The sequence below is a fragment of the Populus trichocarpa genome, chromosome 10 (genome assembly GCF_000002775.5).
Source record: "Populus trichocarpa isolate Nisqually-1 chromosome 10, P.trichocarpa_v4.1, whole genome shotgun sequence".
NCBI classification, from domain to species: Eukaryota; Viridiplantae; Streptophyta; class Magnoliopsida; order Malpighiales; family Salicaceae; genus Populus; species Populus trichocarpa.
Genome location: NC_037294.2, coordinates 12,753,048 through 12,775,961, shown reverse-complemented (window position 1 = coordinate 12,775,961; position 22,914 = coordinate 12,753,048). Strand labels below are relative to the sequence as shown.

The 22,914-nt window shown below is 34.3% G+C and overlaps 1 protein-coding gene across 1 annotated transcript; it reads right to left on the bottom strand.

Moving 5' to 3' along the window:
- Window positions 1–279: 279 nt before the first annotated feature.
- Window positions 280–20,496, bottom strand: LOC7459752 (cleavage and polyadenylation specificity factor subunit 3-II). The gene is given in 20 exon segments (XM_024610027.2): window positions 280–853; window positions 2,799–2,960; window positions 3,085–3,217; window positions 3,610–3,729; window positions 4,717–5,255; window positions 5,516–5,535; window positions 6,338–6,367; window positions 9,869–10,406; window positions 11,751–11,847; window positions 12,391–12,532; window positions 13,791–13,895; window positions 14,660–14,729; window positions 15,949–16,014; window positions 16,972–17,035; window positions 18,082–18,218; window positions 19,508–19,581; window positions 19,718–19,835; window positions 19,926–19,998; window positions 20,072–20,249; window positions 20,333–20,496. Coding segments are annotated over 20 exon segments (2,853 nt in total). The 5' UTR covers window positions 20,358–20,496; the 3' UTR covers window positions 280–691.
- Between the last annotated feature and the right edge of the window lie 2,418 nt (window positions 20,497–22,914).

Here is a 22,914-nt window from a genome sequence, read left to right as displayed (position 1 = left end):
AGTTTACCAAAAAAAAAGTAGAAAAAATCAATTGTAGTATAATTATATCGATGGGCTACCCTGTGGCATCCAGAATTTCCACTTTGAAAAAATCGGTTTTAGAAGAGACAGACACAATCCGAGGCTGCGTCTGCAAAGTTGAGCATGCAACCATTCTTTCTACAGTGACAAAAGCACGACCAATGACAGAACAAAGTTAGGCCTCACCAGCAAGAGCTTCATTTCCATGTAACTACACGAGAAGAAACACTACACAATTACACAAATTATACACAGCCATGAAGCCTAAAAATCAAATCTTCAAATGAATTGAATGCCAAGGAAGCTGATACACTATATACCTAACAGCAAGAATTTGATTGACACTTGTATACTTAGCAGGTTACTATAGATGCAATCATGCAATTACATTGCTACAAAACATATAATTTAAGCATAAACAGAAAGTTTGAAAATTCTTGCTCCATCTTAGCATGCTTCTCAAACAAATCAGGAGAGGAAGACGAATCAATACAACTCCAGACTGAAATAAATACTAACTGACGCGTTGTTTACTGAATGCTACAACTTGTATTCTTCACAGGAATTTGAAGAAACCTCTTTCCTTGTGCCTTGGTTTCTTCTATACAAGAAGATGAACAGTATGTGGGAGTACCGACCCAGTTGATTGTGGTTTCTCCTTATCTTTTCTTCATACCTGTTCATTTCCCTTGAGAATGTTGTACTTGCAGAGAGGACATGTTGCATTCATCTTAAGCCATTTCACAATGCACATTGCATGGAAATGATGGTTGCAAGGGAGTGCATGGAGTTCTGCTCCATCCTCATATGGGCTAAGACAGATACAGCATTCCTAAAGGGAAAAATAAATATCAAAAGAAAATATTAAAACCAAACTCTACAGCACTGGTGATATCTCTTAAAATGAATTTGATGGTGAAAGAGAACTGTTCTTAGAACCATGTATGTCTTTCACTTAATTCCTGGTCCTAGCAATTTTTTCCATATTTCTTCGTCAAACCATATAATTTTAAGACCATTCCCGCCTCCCCTATTATTGGAGGAGAAAACAAGTGAAGAGAATCTTGAAACATGCATTATTTAGGTCCTAACCTAGTACATTTAAGCAACTCCTAGACACAGCAGCCGACTAACCTAGCATGAAAATGCAGACTTATTTGACCAATAACATCCAACCACATGACAGGTTGACTCAGATTCTGCAGGACGATCTCACAACAGACAGGCCAAATAACGGGCTCAATATCTGGCATCAAACCTAATAAAATACTTCTATATGTGTTCATGGCAAGAAAACATTCCCACACCATTATGTTTATAGTAATAGCTGTTTTTTTTCTTTTTAAATAAACACAGTAAGAACAATCTCTAAAATATTGATGGTTGATGGCAGTCAAATACTGTTATATAATCTTCTATTACGGTAAAAACAATCTGTAAGTTCTAAATTTATGGGACCGGATCCATTCATTAAATGCTTAAGATTTTCCAAGAAGTGATTTTGGTAAGGATATTTGGTAAAGTTAGCATTATTCTTGCACTATTTTACTTCTCCTTTTCATGATCAGCATTCCTGAGATATTGTACCAATCCCATTTAGATATGTAAGATGACTTTTTTTTTTAAGAATAGGTAAGATGCAGGCAATTTTAATACTAGATTAACCACTTCTAATTCAAAATATGGTCACTGAACATTTTTTTGTTTTTTCCGAACCAGATGTGGTCCCCATACCTCTGTGTTGTAATATTGGACTTATTTTAGCTGATTTGCATGGTATTAAATTTTAAATGCCTTAGAATAACTGCACGCTCAAAGAAAAGGAAAGGAAAGAAAAAACAAATAATGCATCATGTTTTGTTAGGGCAAAATATAACCTAATGAATTTTTCCTCCTATTTATTTTAGAGGCCTTGAATAAGGGCTCAAATCTAATATAGTACAAAGTAGAGCTACTAGAATAAATGCAGTCCATTTGTCAATAAATTAGATATATCCAGTTCCTTTCAAAAAGTGTACAGTTAAATGTATTGCATTGCCATGTAACATAATGCAGAATGTTTAAGCAATGATATCATCAATTACAACTTTCAAATTATTTGCAAGAGAGAAACTCGGCTAATTGATGAAGTTAGGCAAATCTGATTGAACTTGATGTAGCTAGTTTGTGATTTCCTTGGTTGTCCTCATTTCATTAAGCAAAAACAATTAAGGTCCATATCCTCAAATATAGGTGCAAAGAACATGCTCACTAAAATATCTCATATCCAGGACTCATTTGTCTCACCCAAATAAATTGAACTGCTAATAACAACAATAGAAGTGATATCTCTTGTTTTACATCTCAGCAATTTCACACGCATGCATTCATTCTTTAAAGAGACATGATTTTCCAATTTTTATAAGGAGATTTGGAATGAGTGATTACTGGCTAAAATGAGATTTCAAATTATGGCAAGACATGAAGATTAAATGATTATACCATACTTACAGGTTCACCGCTGCTCATCTCAGTATGATCTAAGACAGTGCTATCTCATCAACATTACAGTAAATAAATAGCTCAAATTTCCTTTTCAATTCCTTTTGCACAAATATGCAGACATGCAGAAACACTAGATGTACATGTGCGATATATATCAAAATGACAGTAAACAGGTTGACAAAACTCCATTGCTTTTCAAATAAAAATGACAGCATTCCCTTCTAAATGTGGTTCATAAAAGTGCAGATCCACAGGCTTTAAAAAACTGAAAATTCTCATGATAAATAACTTACTGCATCCTCAGGTAAAAGTACACGCTCAGTTGACAAGTACCCACTGCTTGTTTCCACAGGAACCATTTTCCCTGCCCCAACTCTGGGCCTTTTTTCCTCATTACCCATTACGAGGTATTTGTATTTTGGCAGAATACTGAGATCTGCTTCTGATGCACCTTCCTATTTAGTCACACATGAAAAGAGAGAAGCAGAAAGTCCTACTTAAGCACATGAAAATGCCAACAGCTATAAGGTTTGCAAAGCCATCAGATTGTTTATGTTGGTAAATATTTTATCTTCATACCTGCCCTGCAACAGCATAAAGAATTGCGATAATGCATGGCAAGCAGCAACAGAGAGCGATCCCAATCAAACATGCCAAAACAACACAAAAGATCGCAAAGAACACATCAAATGCGAGAAAAACCACAGCCAGCCTGCAGAAATTCAGAATTAGAGATCCTTGTGGTCTTTTTTTGCATATATTATTGTTACAGGCACCAAACCAAGAAAAGAAAAAAGTACGGGGATGACCTACATCCTAACATTTGTAAGGTTTATGTGCCAAATAATCTTGTACAAAGCATGAGGAATTGTTGATTGCTTCAGAAAAAAAAAAAGTCTTGGTACGCTGACATAGGAAATCACCGATGGGGCATGGTTGTATTTAAAAGAGGAAGAAGAAAAGGGCAGTTATACTGGCAAGAGAATTTTCTGTTAGACAAGGGTACCTGAAGCTTTCAAAAGATCTTGTGATATTAGGTAATGCCTACAACCATATAAATTCAATGGAAACTGAAAGCCTGTACTAGATTAGTAAAATGCTTACCAGTACAAACGAGGAGCATTTTGCAAAAGGGCATCGCCACCAGAGACTACCCAATAAAAGCCAACTATCCACCAGAGAAATGACACCATGGTATTCACCGATTCACATCTTTTAGTGAAACTGAGCCAGAAATCATTAAATTAATATGACAGCAACAATTGATAAACCTTCCAGTAAAGTTACTAGACAACATATTGTAACCAATACCGCTGGAGATCCATACAAGAGAAGGAGAGAGGAAAGTTACTCAATTACAAATAGCAAGATATCACATTTTGGAGCTCGCTTCACTCCCATTTGAATAAACACATACACATGTATACTGAAATCACATACTTCAAAGCTTTTGTGAACTAAGCAGAGGTGGGCACAAGCATGAGACTAGATATCCAGTCTCTAGAATTCCATAGATGATGTGCCCATGTTGTCATCATAGACAAATCAATTTTTAACGCTCTTTGCACAAATGCTTAAAATCAAGATAGATTGCAAGAATCCCTCGTGGTTTGAGATAGTAACTTAATAAGTAAAAGAGAACAAAAACAAAGTCCCTCTCGTTTTCACGCAAAAATCTCCTTTCACTGTTTAAGTTTAGTCAAACCTATCCCACACTAAGTTTTATAATCGCAGAACAACTCTTTCAAGTTTAGAACTTTTTTTAAGAAAAAAGCATGTTACGTGTTCCACATCTGATATCCTCCATTGAAATTGTAATCCGTTCACTTGGGAACTTCGTCAAATCATCTCTCTTCCATGAACTTGTCAAATTAGCTCACATTCCTTCCATTCCATGTACCACCTAATAATGCAAAATGCACAAAAATGTCCATCTTGGATGCTGTGCTAGTAGTCTTCCAATAAAGAAGAATTTGATGAAATATGAATTCTCGGGTTCACAATACACGAGTTGAGGAATCAAACCAACATTAAAACTGCAACAAAAAAACTAAAACCCTAATAATATGTGATATGAAAACCAACACAAAACTCGAAATTGAAATTATCTTTTTGAAAGAAAGAGAAAAACCCAAATAAGCACAAAAACCAGCAATCGCAAAAATAAATAATAAAAAAGGAAAGACTTTTTTTATCTTCATTTTCATTTACCTTGATCTAGGAGGAGTTGCTCTATCATGTTCATCGCCATCCTCGTCTTCACTCTCAGCAACATTTTCTCCCTCAATTGACTGTTGTTCGCTCTCTACATCTCTCCCTCTCCTCGTGTTCCTTCTCCTATACTCCAACCACACCAAAATGACATGCACCAAACACTGCAAGCTATACCCACAGATCCACAGCCTTATCGGTGTGTTCGGCCTCTCCTTTGCCGTCACCACCAGCATCGTTACCGAAACCACCACGAACGCTGCGTTCCACAGAATGTCTAATGCCACCACCGGCTTCGAGTACCCCAAGTCAGCGCGTCTCTCATCCAGCTCACGAGCTGCTGTTTCTCTTACCAGCATGGACGGGCCGCGGCGGCCAGTGGCTCGGCCGAGGAGGACGGCTAGGGTGGTTTGGCTGGCGGTTGGGGAGTTCGGAGAGTCTTGTCGAGGGCGGAGGAGTGGCGCGTGGGAATCATTTTCGGATGACATTCTTGGACAAAGTTTAGTGAGAGTAAGTGAAGGTGCAGTGGTCGTGTTGATCTAGAGAGAAAGGAAGGTCATCGTAAACTTTTAATTATCTGGGGTTAGAAATACGAGGAATTTATTTATTTATTTATGAGGATTAAAAGAACGAAGGGGTAGGGGTAGGGGTAGGGGTTGAATGGCCGATGAAGATCATTTCCATATTTTGGAATGTATCTTTGTTGACTTTACTAGGTGCTTTGGCTCCTGTGTTGGTGGTGGTGTCATTTTTATTTATTTATTAATGTATGGAGAGAGTTGAACGTGATTGAATGGACAGCCTTGAGACTCAAAACCGCTAAATACGTCGTCGTAATAAGTCTTAGGTTCATCGTTCCGTGGGACACATTTTTCTCCTATTTTTGAATTTTGCTTGGATTTCTTATTTCGATGGAGATTGGAGAATATCTCTTACACTCGAGACCTTTTCAAATGTTGATGTTTTTCCCCCCTGTTTTTAGGGTTTTTGCAAGAATGATTTTTGCTGACTGACACCTCAAGAATAACCATCTCGACAGTAAAGATTCTTTCTCCGGCTCGTTTTTCCTTTTTAGATGTCATGAATTTTTATTTTTATTTTTATTTTTATTTTTATTTTTATTTTTTATCAGAAAGTTTTTTTAAAAAAAAAAACAGAACACCAGTTTTTCCTGCACTGCCCTCTTTGGAATCGTATCCATACACTTTATTTAGTTCGGTGGCATTTAATTTAAAAATACAGTGCAGTAAATATATTCTTAAAATCCTTCTTGTATGGATAGTTTAGCAGCCGACTCATTTTTATTGAACACGTGTCACCCCAGATTTAAAACAACACTAACGTCATATCATTAAGAAAACAATTCTTCCCCGTTCCTTCTTCTCGCTCGATCTTTCTCCATTTGTTTTTTTTTTCAAGCAGCTAGTTCCATTTAAGGGATTACTGCAAAAAAAAGAAAAAAAAAAAGCATTGAGATATAAAGCAGGACATGTCTGTATAGATTAGAGGATAGGAGATAAATAGAAGCGGGGGAGAGATGGACGCATCAATTTAGAGATTTAAATTTGAAAAAAAATTAATTTTTTTTTATAGGTAAAGAAATGATTATAGTGGGAGGGACAGAGCAATCATCGAAGTGAGAAACTGGATCCTCGCAATGTGGGGTAGATAACAAGACTTCTAAGCTATTGCTAGCTGCCAACGCTAGCGGCAAGTCTCTTGGACGCTCCGCACAAAATTTATATCTGTCATTCAATTTTATTTTTTATTATTTTTGTATTAGCTCTTTGGTTTGACTGACAATCATTGCTTTGGTAAACAGGGAATTTAAATTTCTCTCCTTCATTAGTCCGCGAGTGTTTGATTGTAGAGTTTATTTTTAAAAATATTTTTGTTTATAAATATATTAAAATAATATATTTTTTATTTTTTAAATTTTATTTTTGAATTTATCACGTCCAAGAAATTTAAAAATATATATAAAAAATCAATTTAAAACAAATAAAAATTAGATTTTTCACTCCCGAATAAATCCTAACTCTCAAACCATGTATGCTTTTCGCATCTATCTATTACAATAGTAATTTATGATAGGTTTTTTTCCTTATGTATTTTACGTACTGGTCCTTCAATTTTTTTCTCTTGATTTGAACCTTTGACACAAATTATGTGGATTTGAGCAATGATTGTTTTCCTAGTCCTTGAGTGAGGACCTCGAGATGTTGATGAAATATTTCATTACTTAAGTTGATTTATGATTTTATAAAATAAAATTCATTCTTATTGATTAGTAGCAATTAAAGCTATGAAAGTCAAATTAAAGATTTTAATAAATATTAAGCCCCTTCAATTTTATACCTTTTTAGGGGCTAGGTTGCAATATCAAGGCAAATATTTTTGCCTCTTTTTTTTATAGTTGTTGTTCCTTTTTAAAAATTTTAATTTGTTTGAATTTATTTATTTTATTGGCTTAATGTCTTGTTTTGGTCATATAAAAGGTTTGGTGCATAATTGATGCTAAGATTATCAATATATATTTAGATTTCGTCGATTTAGAACAATTAGGGAAACAAATATGGGAGATTGTAGTTGATATAGAGGGTTTCTTTGGTTGCATTGCATGCGTTAAAAAGTGAGGGAGGCTACAAAATTATAGTAGTGCGAGCGGCCTTCTTTAGCCACCAAACACGACCATTCACGGTGGATATAGGTATGATGTGTTGTCCTTTTCCCCATGGAGCAATACATGTAGGGTTTATCACGGTTGTTTGTTGTCAATGGTGTTTTTTTTCCCCTCTTTTTTTTTTTTTTCTTTCCTCTCCTTGACATTTGCGGTGCCTTGTTGAAAATTCTAAATTGTCCCCTTATTTTATTATCATTTCGGATTTGATATTTATTCTATAGATTGTTTAATTTTTGTTACGGGTCCTTTAGAAAAATTTAAAAGTTTTTTCAATTTTATTCTCTGATAAAAAAATTGAAAGTTGTCCTTTTATTTTATTTTTCAAATTGGTCCTTGTTATTTAAATTACTATTTTTTGTCCCGCATCCCTTTGTAAAAATGATTATTTTTTTAAGTTCATCATTGAATCATAAAATGTAATTTGTCCTCTCATTTAATTTTATTTGAAATTTGATTCTTGTTCTGTTGATTGCTATTTTTCTTTTAGATCATTTCGTAAGGTTGGATTTTTTTTTCATTTTCATCTTCTAGTATATGATTCGTTTGAATTTTGACTGTGTATTTTTTAATGTGGTGATCCAAGTTTTATGACTGGAGTCACGAGTTTGAAAACTCAACCTATGTTAACATTGGTCATTTCTTTTTAGAGTCTGCTTTTTACACCAATTTTCCTTTTCAATTTCATCATTCCATGTTGGTTTTTTTTAATTGAGCTTTGTGATTTTCTTTTTATTCATTCACCCTGATCCTATCACTTGGATTGTGAGTTTGGCAAATTGACTTGTTTTTTTTTCTAAAAAAAATTATTTCATCATTCAACATTTAATTGTTTTATAATCGAGTTTCATAGTTTTCCCAATTTGCTTATATTGGGTTTTTCACATGCATGATCTAGGTCATGGAGAGTAATGACTTGCCTTGTTTGCTAATTTTTTTGTTCTTTTTGTTAATTAATTATTTTTTCGATCTCATAATCTATACTAGACTCGTTGAGAATTGGATTGATGTTTTTTTTATTTGTTTTTTTATTGATTTATTCCAATCTCATAATATTCTTGACATTTTGGTTGGCTAAGTTTTTTTTTATTCACTATTCCAGATTGGGTGGGTTTGCTAGAATCCTGGCTTCAGCACCTTATTCTTTTTAGGAACTGTTCTTTTTGTTAACGTTCTTATGATTTTTTTTTTTATTTAAATCAATTTACTTTCGTTAATTGTTTTTATATTATCTAACTAAATTATAATAGCTTTTTTAACTGAGTAGGGTTTATGCCTCTAGTTGCAAAATTGTTTTACTTCTTCAAAATACAAAATAAAGATGAAATATAATTTACTCTAACCCATGACCTATTTGATAATAAAATTGTTTTTTAAAATATTTTTTACTTGAAAATTTATTAAAATAATATTTTTTTATTTTTTAAAAATTATTTTTGATATTAACACATCAAATATTTAAAAAAATTAATTTAACACAAAAAAAAAATTTAATTTTTTTTAAAATATTTTTAAAACAGACATGCCTTAAAGTATAGTTCTAAATAGAAGAGAGAAAATAGGATCCCAAATATTACTCCAGTCTAGCGGCCTTAATAATACAGGACCCGAAAATACTTGAATACATTATTTTACAATACAAGACATTGCTGTGGTGACAAAACGAATGGAAGAAACAGGGAGAAAATCTGAAATTGAATGCAACTCAAAATTCAAATAGCACACAAGGCTGGTATCGCCCTGCTGGTCTCTGGACTGCCACAATCCTTTCTAAAGCATTTCACCAACAAAGTCCTTTTCACAGTACATGTATCATGACCACCAATGCAATTTCAGCTTCAAAAAACTCCTTTTCATCTATTGATATGCAGGAAAACTAATCGGTCATCCTTTGCTTTTGCTTTCACACTGCTTCAAGCACAGAATGCTAATTGTCAAAATTCAAATTCCATATCAGGATGGGATGGAAATTGGTATGCTTCAAAAGTCTCAGCTCATATAATACCCCTATTCCAGTAAAGTGGAGAGCTGGAAAAAACTAGCTCCTGGATCATAAAAAAGCAGCCATCTCCTCTGTCAGATAAGTCATGAAATGTTGCACAGCAGGATCAGGATTGAGACTCTTCTAGATATACAGTTCACGGAGTTCTTGAGTAAATGGATGTGCAACTGGGCAGCACACCTATCAATTTGTACTTGAAATGGAATTTCTGCATGGTAAATTGTCAATTAAATTGAATCTTTCCATGGCTGAAATGATCTCCCAGGCAAGCTTTTCATCTGCTGCAGACCAACTGCAGCAAAAATATACTGTCACTGCTTCTTTTTGAGAATTATCAATTATTCTGTATGGGCAGTTGTCCTTCAAACAGACAGACACATGAAATGACTCCACTTGAAGATGTTCCCCAAGATCTTCGATGTTTACTCCAGAAAAATAATTTGAAAGTTCTTTAAACAATAGCTGGAGACTAGAGCACTTGTCGGAAAGACCAAGCGCATCATCTCTGTTTCTAGTCTCTTCCAAGTTGTCAAGTTGTGCAGCACAACAATACGCAAACTGAACGTCGTGCTTCTTCTGTCTCAACATGAGCAGTAGATCATCTTGGTGTACAACCCTTGCTTTTTTGCCTTTTTCCATAATCAAGATCCCTTCAGCAACTCTTTCATCATTTACCTGCAGTGGGGCAGTGGGATTTGTGTTTCTTAAAACTTGATCAGAATTGTCTTCTTTACTTCTTTTTAAGAACCTGAAATTAGGATTCAAGCAACTGCGGATAAATGTGTTTGAGGCATGTGCTTTCACATAGATAGTCGAAGGAATGTGCACAGCATCACAATTGGCGGGAAGATAACATGGAATTCTCAGTTCGGTCTGTATTCTTTCTTTAAGAGAAACCATTTTAGGCTTCTCACCATGTACCAATATCACATTCCTAGGCGAGAGAAATTTGGTAAGATCCATGATTCCTTTGCTGTCTGTATGAGGACTGAAAGACAATTGGTGAATCTGGTAATACAACCAAATAGTCAGGACTGCTATAAAAATGAATAGACAAATTAATAGACAAAATCATTTAAGCTCTCCCAAAATCACAAAGGCACAGGTGTTCTCCATGCACACATACAGAGAAGGGGGGTGTTAAAAATTTAGTTTCAGAGAGAGCAAGCAATCTATCCCATTTGAGGTGGGGGAAAAGAAATCTAGTTTTTCAGGGAGAGCAAGCAATCTATCCCACTCGAGGAGAAGATAAAACGCCTCAAATGGTGGGAGCACCCTGCTTTCAGATTCCATATTCAATAAAGCACTAGCATGAGTTGCAAACCATACAGGGTACTGTATACTAAATTTCACATATGATTAATTCTACAGAACTCCAAATAAATAGAAAAGCACTGGGTAGCACCATGTTCCTGGCATACATTAATTTGCCCAGTTGTCTATAACTGATACGGGCATATAGAACTTGCAACAAAACCATCCTGAGATAAAATTCAAGGCCAGCCCAACTTTTTCTGTACTACTTGTCTATATTCCAAACACAGTTTACATAGATGCGACCCCATAGAACTGTGTAAGATTCTAATCATTACAGCTTGATGATGCAATATGAATGGGTGAAACCAAAACAAGATTAGTTAGTTCTCTTGTTTCAATTAGTTTATGTAAAATAACCACATAAAAACAAAAAACAGCAAAAACTGTGCAAATGGCCATTGAAAAATATAGAGAAGTGTTCTCTCTTACAGAAGCTGGATAATCTAGGGAGTAAAGAAAGATCAGTCAAGCTTCATCTTTGCAAATAAGACATTTAAACTTCTGGTCATGTGTGTTCAGGACACAACAATCCTAGATCCCCAGGCTCTAACCTCCAGAACAGGATTAATGGCAGTTATGGACCAGTCAAATTATATAGTGCCAAAATTCTCTGAAGCAAAAAGATTATATATTTTTTTTAGCCAACATCTATTAAAATGCAAGGATTCAATAAATGTGTTCAGGCTCAGCTGCACAGGTGACAACATCATCACACCTCAATGAGTCAATGACCTGCACTTTCTATCATCCCTGGTAAGCAAACTCAATTATACTTTTCATGGCAATAGCTGATGAAGAATTCTTTCATAGTCTTAGGTGAATACATATTGTCTTATCAGTTGTGAATAATTCATATCCCAGGAAATTCATAAGATACTACTTATGAAACCAAGGGTGTTTAGCCCATCGGTACTCTCCCAAAGACAGGGAAAGCAACATCTTGAGTTAAAATCCTACTCTTTTTATCAAAAGAATAATAAAATGAGAAAGAAGGTGGAAATGATGGTAAACAAGGGGTGGGAGATCAATATGCACCTGGCATCGCACATCAATCTGGGTGTCCTTGTCCAAATTAATTTTAGTAGGTTTACCCGACATCAATTTATGTCCTACAGTTCCAGCCACACAATATCTGCAAACAGAGCACAATAAATTAGGAAAAGATGGTTGTAAATTTATCGTTTATTTAAGGTTTGTACAGAGATGAAATTCACATTTCAGTTAAGAAATACTATATACATCGAACAATCTATGCATGGTCATATCCAGCATTTATTTTATTCAAAGTCTAGAATAGAAAAAGAAACGCAGATATAGAAAAATACACAACCAACATGAAGAAATGTGCAATATCTTACTTGCACATTCTGTGTTCCCCCCAAAATATGAATAATTTCAGGAGTGAAGATGAAATATATGATGAATGGCGACGGAATCCTTTAAATTTGCATTCCGGTGATGAGCAATTGATGGACAGGTTCTAAATCTCTATCTTTTGAATTTAAAACATTCTTTTTTTGAGGTGATATGTGTCGCGAGGTCATTATATTTTGTTTTTTGACAAGTATATAAGATGTCATGATTGGGAACTGTGGGTTTCCTGGTTCCTACTGATGAGATATGCGTCATGAATCCTTATATGCTCAATAAAAGGAGAAGGTAACAAAATTAATACCCAGGCAATGTTATAAGATTCATTTCACAAGGAGCCCATTGTTTAAAAACCTCAAGTGAAAATCCACCACTAATCATCCCAGGTGTTGCAAAGAGAACACAAGGTCCAGGAGCATTTATCAGAGAACGATCAAAATTGTGAACTGCAGCATCCAAACATTAAGAGTTAAAAATAGGATTTGCTGGAAAGGAAGCAAAGTCAATGCAATCACATATAATTAATATCAATCATTATACGATTCATATGGGCAGGAAAATTGCTTCATTCAATATTCAAAATTACTCAGTTCAACATGATACTCTTTAAACCCTAATAAAGAGATGAAATCAATTGATCAAAGAAGGAATCCTTTATAATGAAAAATAAAATATAGTTAGTAGCCAAAAAAAATCCACAAAACACAACGTGGTAAGAAAATACCTGTTTCCACCATCACAGAAGAAAGATAAAAGCTCTGATTAAATTTGAAATATTAAAAAGAAAACTGATCCATAATAGAGGAAAACAGGAAGCAAATCATAACCAGTTGTGTAACAAGAATAGCAAACTGGATTCCGTAACAAGAATAGCAAACTGGATTCCACAGGAACTAAAGGCACCTATATTTCTGATACCAAGCACGTGGAATAAACAAATGACTCCACATTTTGGAAGATGCAGTAATTATGACATTGAGTGCCTTACAAACAAGAGATGCCACAACAGAACCTGATTATCTTGTGTACACATCATTATCACAGACTGATGGGAATATGAAAAGCTAAAGCTAAAAGCTCCATTTTTTTTAGCAATATCCTTACAAAAAAGTAGCCCTACAGGTAGCCTAAAATACCAGCGTGAGGGCAAAATGCTTGAACAAAAGCACCAACAATGTTAGATTTGACTTGAAGACATTCATTGATATGGGAAGCAGAGCAATTAAATTATACAACATCATTCAAGTCTACTAATAATTGATTTAAAAAATTATTTCATGAAGCATCGTGTGGTTTATGTCATAAAATGAATCAAACAACTAAGCTAGTAGTGGGAGCCAGGGAAGATCCTCAGATATTGTTCACTTGTTTTTTTCACCAAAATCAGCTTGATTTACTGAGAAACAGAGCGAGAGCAGTAGCAGGAGGTAGAATAAAGAAATGATAGCCACATGATATGACATAAATGCCTGCCTCTGTGGGCTTATTACCCAATAAACATTCAAACATATTTTGTTCCGTAGTTATCATTTGTTTTTTCCTTTGCAACCAATTGAGATCCCTCTCCTTAAAAGAGGCAACTATATATCAGAATTACTTATTCATTGAGATTAAAAAATTTATCAATCTTATTATGCCAGAAAATTCTATAACTGTAACCCTAAAGACACATGATGATGTTAATGAGCTAACCACTTGAATTACCATGTTTAAAATCAAATGCATTCCGTGTAGCATATGTCTCCTTGACCTTCTGGCTGGTCCAGCTGATAAGTATTTTATAATACAGATTTGCTTGAATGGTCAAACCTGAAATGTAAAACTCGAAATCTGTAGTTTGAATCTGTAAAATCCATATGAGTGCAGTGGTGACACACTTGGGAGAACTATTTAAGTTATCAACAGTATCCAAATAAATCTCTAAAAGAATGAGAAGAATTAACAGGAGATTCCAAAATGATTTGCCAAAAGAAATTTCTTTAAAAAAAAAATTAATGCATGCACAGTGATAATTTTTTTTTTACAGATGCAATGCTACACCAGACAGAGAAAACATTACGAGAATATTTTCTGCCATTAGGCAAAGTCTGTTTGCAGTTTTCCCAGCTCTAAACAAGGATGGGCAGCCATGTAAACAACCTAGTCTTTTCCAGTAACTGAATTTTCCTTTGTATCTAAAAAGAAAACCTCCGATGATGATGCTCTTGCAATATCAAACCCCAGATAATTGTAATGTCAGATCCATGCATCCCCTATATAAAGCTTCTCCATTTCAAAGCGTTTTTCCTCTTGGAAAACATCAACATTTTGAGACAATGATCAATGCATTGGCATTATCTTTTGTTTTTATTTGGTTATGCCTAACTTCAACTTGTAAGAGGAAACAAAATTCTATCTTTTGATGATAGACAGTTATGTAAAATATTCAACAGATCTAACATCGATTTTGCAAATGGGCAGTAACTATGGAACAGAAGAAAATAGGACGTCATTTTTTAGTAATTAAGAATACATTATTTGACCAAGTAACATGTTTAACCATGTAACAGGAAGAAATAATAGCTTAATCATACCAGCTGAGAAGTATATAGGAACCTTGAGATTCATACGCTCCCAGTAGTCATCCAACAATATACAGAGTTCCTATTCACAAGTCAATAAGACTGTCAACAAAGGATGCTAAGGCATTCTATAAGACTCGATACTGCAACACCATCAAGGCATATAACACCCAACATCAATGAAGTGTTCACAAAGGATACATCTCTAACTAGTAAAATCACACACAATATGAAAAATATGCTTATCTAGTCAAATAAAGAAAAAAAAACAGTGCATCTCCCCTGCCAAAATTATAATGTCATTAAATTTTATGATGCACCATCTAATATAAGAATAAAAGGACAAGCGTACACTGCAAGAGGTGAGCATTTTGAATCTGAAATATTAAATTCCCTTTGAGGAATGTAGGTGGGTCATATACCAAAAAAACAAAACAAAACAAAAGCCCACCTTTCTACCTTTCCCTGCTTCTAAAAATGCAAGGTGCCTCCTTTTTTAGAGTTCATCCCCTTTACAGTGCATATTGTAAGCACTTATATATTACCCCTGTAAGAAATTAGATGTTTTGGTACTACGTAAAACTTCAGAATAGTGGCACCTTTCCTTAAGAAAACAGAAGAACTACAGAATCTATTCACTCTCAATGAGCTATCACTACTATCACCATCGCCACCATCTAAGAGAATTCTCTTATTCAAAATCTTTAAACTAACCGCAACATCAAAAAAATATGGGAAAAAAAGGCCAATTCAACATAGAGTGTATAACAAATTCATTTCCATCCCCAACATACTAACCCTGCCAAACCCAAATCCCTAATTCAACTACACAAGCACCACCATCTCAATGGTATAAAGTGCAAGAGAATAATCAAATGAAATATATAGGTACAATTCTTATAGACATTTAGGAACCTGCTGCATTTACTTTGTTGTCTACCAACCATATGATATATGTTTTCAATCTGGACAGCACCAAATTGAAGCAATAACTAGTTTGGTTGAATCACAATAGACCAGAAATGCAGCTCAGATGTGTGCAAAACAAGGATGATGCTGTGAAAGTCTACAGTTTTGCTTCCAATTTAGTGAACCAACCAGATTTAATCGGTTGGGATTTTCACAAATCATGAATGGCCACAAAACTGAAAGGAGTCAGATATAATATTATGGCATCATTAAAATGTGTCTATTGTTCCATAACAATTAAAACTTTCACAAAAAACTAAACCATAAACCAATCCAAATTAAGGCAAATTAGATTCAAAGTGAAAAAAAAAGAACAATCTTGCAGCGAATACCTGAGCTCTTCCAAGCGCAAATGTAGGAATAAGCACCTTTCCTCCTCCAGCAACACATTCATGGACCTACATTGATTAATTATCCAAGACACACATCACTATTATTATTGTAGAGAGATAAAAAGAAAGTTTCTAAATTCAAAAACTTGGAAATATAAATAACAATACATGACATTCCCTCATAGAAGAAAGCAACGATGCTTAATACAGGTCAATAGCGTACAAGAAGCAACAAAACTTGAATTCCTAGATGTATGCATTCTTAAAAAACTATCATTTTACAGTAGAAACAGTGAATTTTAGTAAGTCGTGTACATATGCATTTTAAAAGAAAAGCATCATTCGACAATGAAGAGTCACAAAGAATGACATTGTGGTTCTGTAATCCTACAGCCATTGAGAATTCTTTTCCATGCCAAGGGCCTCTAAAGTGTTCAATAAGTAATTAAAACACTATAAGGTATGATTGTTTTTTCTTCAAGTATCCCATATTTAATAAGGCTAGACAAGGGTGAAAAGAAACAGGAAAAAATGATAGGAAAAAACTTGGATGACACCTATGTTAACATGACATATGACAGAAGCTGTATCTGAATCTAACACCATAATTATGATTGTTTGAGACACTGGTCTCTGATTCTAGACTGCCAACAATACAAGTTAAAACTAACATTAAAATTTGACTAAGATACGCCTGTCCTCCAACATAGACAGGAATTGTCTCATTATATAATCCATGGAGCTGACAAATAACCAGTGTGCCAAATTTATGAATTTATATCCAGTCTTTTGAGAAAGTATCATCAAGCTTTTTGGCAATGAATAAAAGTAAGCAGCAAAAGAAGCTTCCTGCAACTTTAGTTGACTAATTTCCATTGAGATATCAATATAATGCTCATGAAACATGTGACAGAAAAGACACAAATAATGGAGAGAATTGGAAAGAAAAGGCACAGTGACCTAATTCACTGAGATAAGAGAAAAGCATGCATAATACAGAAATGGACAGGTTGTTAAACATACAGCCTTGAGAAATTCTCTTTCTCGAGCATACTTTGAATCCCGGATAGTTGTTGCATATGTAGACCTGTGAGAAGAATTTATCAGGGAAGTAAAAATTAAACCTTCAGCAGAAGCAAATCCAATTCTGTAAACAAGGTCTTCAAAAAGTATCAATGCAAGGTAGATTAGTTATGCTACGACATTATAACTGTAGTAGCTTGTCAATTGGAAACAACACCCAAACACTACAATGTTTCGACAAATACATTGGATTTAAGATATTCCATCAAAAGAAAAGGAAAGAAATCACAAATTATAAGAAACCAGTTTCATCCAAATATATCAGAGCTATTTAGAGTGATTGAAAATCCACCAAGATAACATGGGCAATTAATTATGTTTTCTTTCTCAGATAACAATGAAAGAGGAAAAACTAGCACTGATAGAAATCAGAATCTTTAGTGGGTGGCCTTAATCTCAAAAACAAAGGTCAACCATCCTAATTGTTGCCAAATGCACTGTGAAGGAAAACAGTGATGATATCTATACTCAAGTTGTAATTTAGAGCACTAATGCATAATAACTATACATTTGCAGTGTTGGCAAGCCAAAAAAGAGTCTTGGGAAGGGTAATCGAAAAGCAATCTCAACCTCCAGCATTTTGCATGATGCACATCATAAATTATGCATATATTTGCAAATCTGGAGTGTTTCCCATGACTAGCAAGCTCTTGGGAGAGGTAATTATGTGTATACTTGCAAATCTGGAGTGTTTCCCATGACAAAGCAGGTTCTTGGGAAAGGTAACATGGAAGAAATCTAGTCTTCAGCAATTTACATGAAGTGACCACTCCTAAGACTCTAATTGTCAATCACCCAATTGAAATTGGCAGTGTGAAACGTCAGTTGTCACCATTGTTCTTTTTGCATACTTCAAAGAATTAAAATTCCTGATGCAAATTAGTGATTAATGTGGACTATGAGAAACAATGAATCAATGAATAATGCTAGAATCAATTAACAGAATACTAATGTGTAAACATAAACTTGTTCTATGGCTTCATGTAAAGGTTATATACAAGCAGATTCATATGTATTTAAATATGTACAAACATATTTAAATGTCCATACTCTGTTATAAGGAGGTCTAGTTCAAGTCGATCAATTTGAGCTGCTCCCAGATGTCTATCTGGGGTCATATTATAGTCTCCTGTGTACACCATAGCACTGTCTCCCACCTTTGCATAAAACATTGCAGCTCCAAGAACCTTGAAAGCACAACGAAAGAAGATAAATTAAACTCAAATCATTAAAATGAAACAGACCCCAAAAAACAAAAAACAAAAAACAAATTGGAAAAAAAGAGGGAGATTTTATAGTCAGAATTTTAATGCCCTTTGGAAATTTTAGGATGTTAGGGTGCACATGATGTGGTGCAGGTAATGGGTATTTGCCCATATCAGACCTGCATCTAACAAGCATATGAAAGGGAAAAGGTCACAAGTATCCACTAATTCATTATTAGACAATTGTTTGTTCAATTGTTTTTAATGCATAAGCACCACTAAACCTCAAGCTAATTTTATCATAAAATCAAACCTTCTATATGGCTTTATCCAGACCAACTAATCCAGAAGTTTTCCATAAACATATCAAGCATTTAACCTGACAAAAGAAGCAATATGAAGGTGAGTTATAGAACCGATATTCAAATCTGCATCCTAGTGTTGCAAAACGAAGGTGTTTTGAGGCCTATTATATCAGATATTGGAAAAGCATGTACAACACTGATATGATTTCTCTTCTTCTCGTGTTTACTTGCACATGCTCCCTCATCCCTGCTCTATTTTTCTTTGGCCATTTAAGCTCCAGAAAGTTCAAAGAAATACATCTTTCAGCTGGGTCACATCACTTCTTTTACAAAAAAATAACCAAGACTGCTACCATTTTTCTTTCCTATCACTGAAAGATAAGGCATAACCCCAGTTTTTATTCTTATATATGCTTGTGCATTCCCAAACTAGAAAAAAAAAAAAAAAAAGCTTTACATCTTCGGGCTTGAAGCTTGACAAAAATACAATAGCATCCGTCAAGATAGCCAGTACTAGAGATTAGCTCAGTGCATTTTGGTTCTGGAACTCTAATTTTTTATTTTTTTTGGAGAATGTTCTTAGATTTGTGATCAGAATTCCAGCTTCCTGGAAAGCTCCTGATACTTGCAATAATACCAGTTACAAGAAAAATTCTCAAATAAAAGTTATTTTCTAGCATGTCATGCACAGAATCTGAAATGTTTTGCAGTAGCCTAGCAAGGAAATTTATGTTTCAGTTCGGCCAATTAATATCAGCTAAAAATATATAAATGAACATCACGAAAAATATTTAATATGAAACCCTGAACTGCAAATTCTTTTATCAATTCCTTAAACACACGTGCAATTGATTGAGTACTAAATGTCAAAGGGCATGAAATGTGTACTAATTCTACTAATATATGCAAAAATTGCTGTCAAATGAATACATACTGCTACTACAACTTGAGGTAAAAAAATCTTACATGTCCAGCATAATAGGCACGGATCTGAAGATCATCATCAACCTGCACAGTCTGCTTCAGATCCACTGCTATGACTGCATTAAAGAAAACCAAAAAAAGAAAAAAATGACTTGATCATAAACACCATTTCTATTTATTTTTTATTGCAGTAAATTTCAAAATCAGATAGAATAGGAAGCAGCAGGGTAGAGAGAAAAATATTAGATTTACCTTTTTCCATGCATTGTGAAATATGAAGAGAAGTAAATTGCTCTTCCTCACCCCTTCTATCAACCAACACTTTCCTAAAATCCTCCAACATCAAAGGAGCTAGTGCCTTTGTAGGATACTGCATCAATATATATAAACAACATCATTAATTTATCTTGATTAGCTAATAGATACATAGTTCAGCTAAGCATTTTATCGACCAGATTACCGTCATGTAAATAGGTCCATTATAACCACAAACTTCAGTGAAGTAAGGAAGAGCACCAACATGATCCAGATGACTGCATTCAGCCAAAGAAAATTAACACGAAAAAAAAAGCGATTAAGAGAGGTATTAAGTATGATTTTGTATACAAGTGAGTGATGATGACGCAGTCGAGGGAATGGTCAAAATCTCTGGATTTAGAGATGAGAGAGAAGTCAGGGTAGCGACGATGATCATCATAGCCCATGTGCATTCCACAATCGAACATTATCCGTTTGCCGTTGATTGTGACTACCACACAGCTTTTCCCAACTTCCTGCCCAGCACCTTCCTTGTTCAAAACAAACAATTATTTATGTAAATATATAAAACATAGGTCTTGTAAGGATCTTTTGTTTCAAGAGAAATACCGAGGACGAGGCATTCGATAGCCATGGCTTTTACTCAAACCCTACTGTCCCTCTCTTTCCGTTACTGCCTTCTTCGTGCGCTTTTATTTTTCATCCCCCCGCCTCCGGAACTAATTTAAATAAGGAATTCTTCTCCTCTGGACGACGCGTCTTTTTTTTTTCCTTTTCTTTTCTGGAGCACTGTGTTTTGATGGGTGGCCGAAGGGCTGGAATAAGTGCATACAAGGGCCAAGACCCGGTACATCAAAAAGCCCGCGGTAACAAGCTACAACCAAGGAAGCGTTAGAATTCAAATTTTTTTTAATTTTGCTAAATTATATATATATATTGAATTGTTTTAATGCACTGATTTTATAATTTTTAAAAAATAAAAAATATATTATTTTAATATATTTCAACATTAAAAATATTTTAAAAAGTAACTGGAACCATACTCCCAAACAGGTCCTAAAAACCAGAAAAGATGTAGAGAAATAATTAAACAAGGATTTAGGACAGCGTTTTTTTTTAAATAAAAAAAATAGTGTTTTTAGATAGATATAAAAAATAAATTTAAAAAAATATATTATTTAAATATATTTTCAAATAAAACAATATTTTAAAAACAATTACTACTGCAAGCTTGCTACTTCTATAGACACTTCCAAAGTTGTCATCTTAAAAGCGGTATATAAAAAATTTGAAAGTCAGAGAGAGGCATGTGAAGTGTGAATTTTCCTTAATAAAAAAAACAATGAGACAATTGAATTTATAACTTCTTACATGTTAGATCTTCTCGGTGGATGATTTGTTGAGGTCCTTCCTCCTTACATGATGTTTTATTTTCTTAATTTTGGCCCTTCAGATCGTTTAAGATTTTAATTTTTCCATTTTATGAAGCAAATTAATAAAAGCGATGTTACTTGTTTGGATGCTACTTAAATTGTCTTGAAATTCAGCAATGGTGTGAAGGGTGGATGGTATAATTCAAATCAGAAACAATCTGGTGTATATAATCTGTTTCAGTTGATTTTTTCTTTAGTTGTTTTAAATCTTGTTGAAATCCAAACGGAAGCAGAGAGAATACTGGTTAGAGTACACGAAAGGAGAAAAAAGTGTTTTACTGCACGCTAGCACTAACATTTTTCATGACAATTACCTCGACCGAACAACCACACCGTCCCTCTTTTTTTCTTTTATTACCGGTTTATTTTTTATTTTAAAAATATTTAAAAAAATAAATTATTTTCAAATATTTTCAAATCATTTTAAAATATTGATGTGATAAATAATTTTTAAAAAAATATTATTTTAATATATTTCCGAATGAAAGTACTTTAAAAGATAACTAATACTACACTCTTAAACAACATCTATAATTGCTATTGTTGTTGTTTTCAAGAGATGGGATTAAAAGTTTGTTTGGTATTGTGACAGAGTTGTTTTTTAAAGTTTTTTTATTTGAAATAATTTTTTGTTTTTAAAAAATTATTTTTAAAACCAGCACATCAAAATAATCAAAAAACATCAAAAAAATTATTTAAAAAAAACACTTTTAAAACGCATAAACAAACACTATAAAAATCTAATTCAAAACAAATTAACTGCCGAGGGTTTGTGCATTTTTTGCATATAAAAAATAGGTAGATGGACATTCACAGTCAAATACTCTCAGCTGGGATTGTAGGGTATCCACATTCTTAAAGACAGGTATAAATACTACTAGGATTAATGAAAAACATAGGATAGATTGCAACATGCATGAATTAGCCTGTCTGGACACCCTAGAAAAAAAACACCTATCTATCTCTCCATGAAAGTTTACCATCAACAAAATATCTATATAAGCCCAGGTCCCTTTCATAAATTGGCATTCGTCGGTGGTTTCCAAAAGCCCATGCTTACGGAGTCTGCATAAAAGTTATCATTATTGCAACGACCTTAGAAGCTCAAACTGTTGTCGTGAAAAAAGGTTGCATTTATTCGACTAGCGTGTCCAGAGTGATAATTGTTATTGCCTTGTAACTAAATTGAGAATTGGATAGCTCACCGGGGAGTCATTTGAAGTTCTTTTTTTGTTTTTTTTTAACAATGAGCAGAAAAGGGTACGGGTGAGAAGGTCCCACATTAACCTCGGTAGGTATAGAGTCACATCCACGCTGTCTCTAGAAAACCAAGCAACAAGTGTCCATGTCTGTTTGTGTGTGTTGTGTAAATACGTGAAACTAGGAGGGTTCTTTTATTTGAAACAGGAAAAATCAAGTGACTAGACGTTGTAGAGGGGAACACGCACGCAACTACCGAGCCTCGATCGCTTTCCAAGCCGTTTTTAAGGTCACGCCATGGACAATCCAAATTTGAATCAGAGTGACGGAGAGGATCTCGAGAGTCCAAAGGCTGCAGCTTTTGCTTCTCTCTGTTATGTTTCTTTAGTTTATCCTGTCGGTTCCAGGAAGAGCGTCGCTAAACAGAATCTGGGTAGCTCCTTTTGGGCTGTGAAAAATATTTTTTCACGAGTGATGATCTAGCTTCGGAGTTGAATCTTGGTTGATAAAGCGGGGAATAGGAGCACACCCACTTATCGCGTGGACTACCCTTCAAAA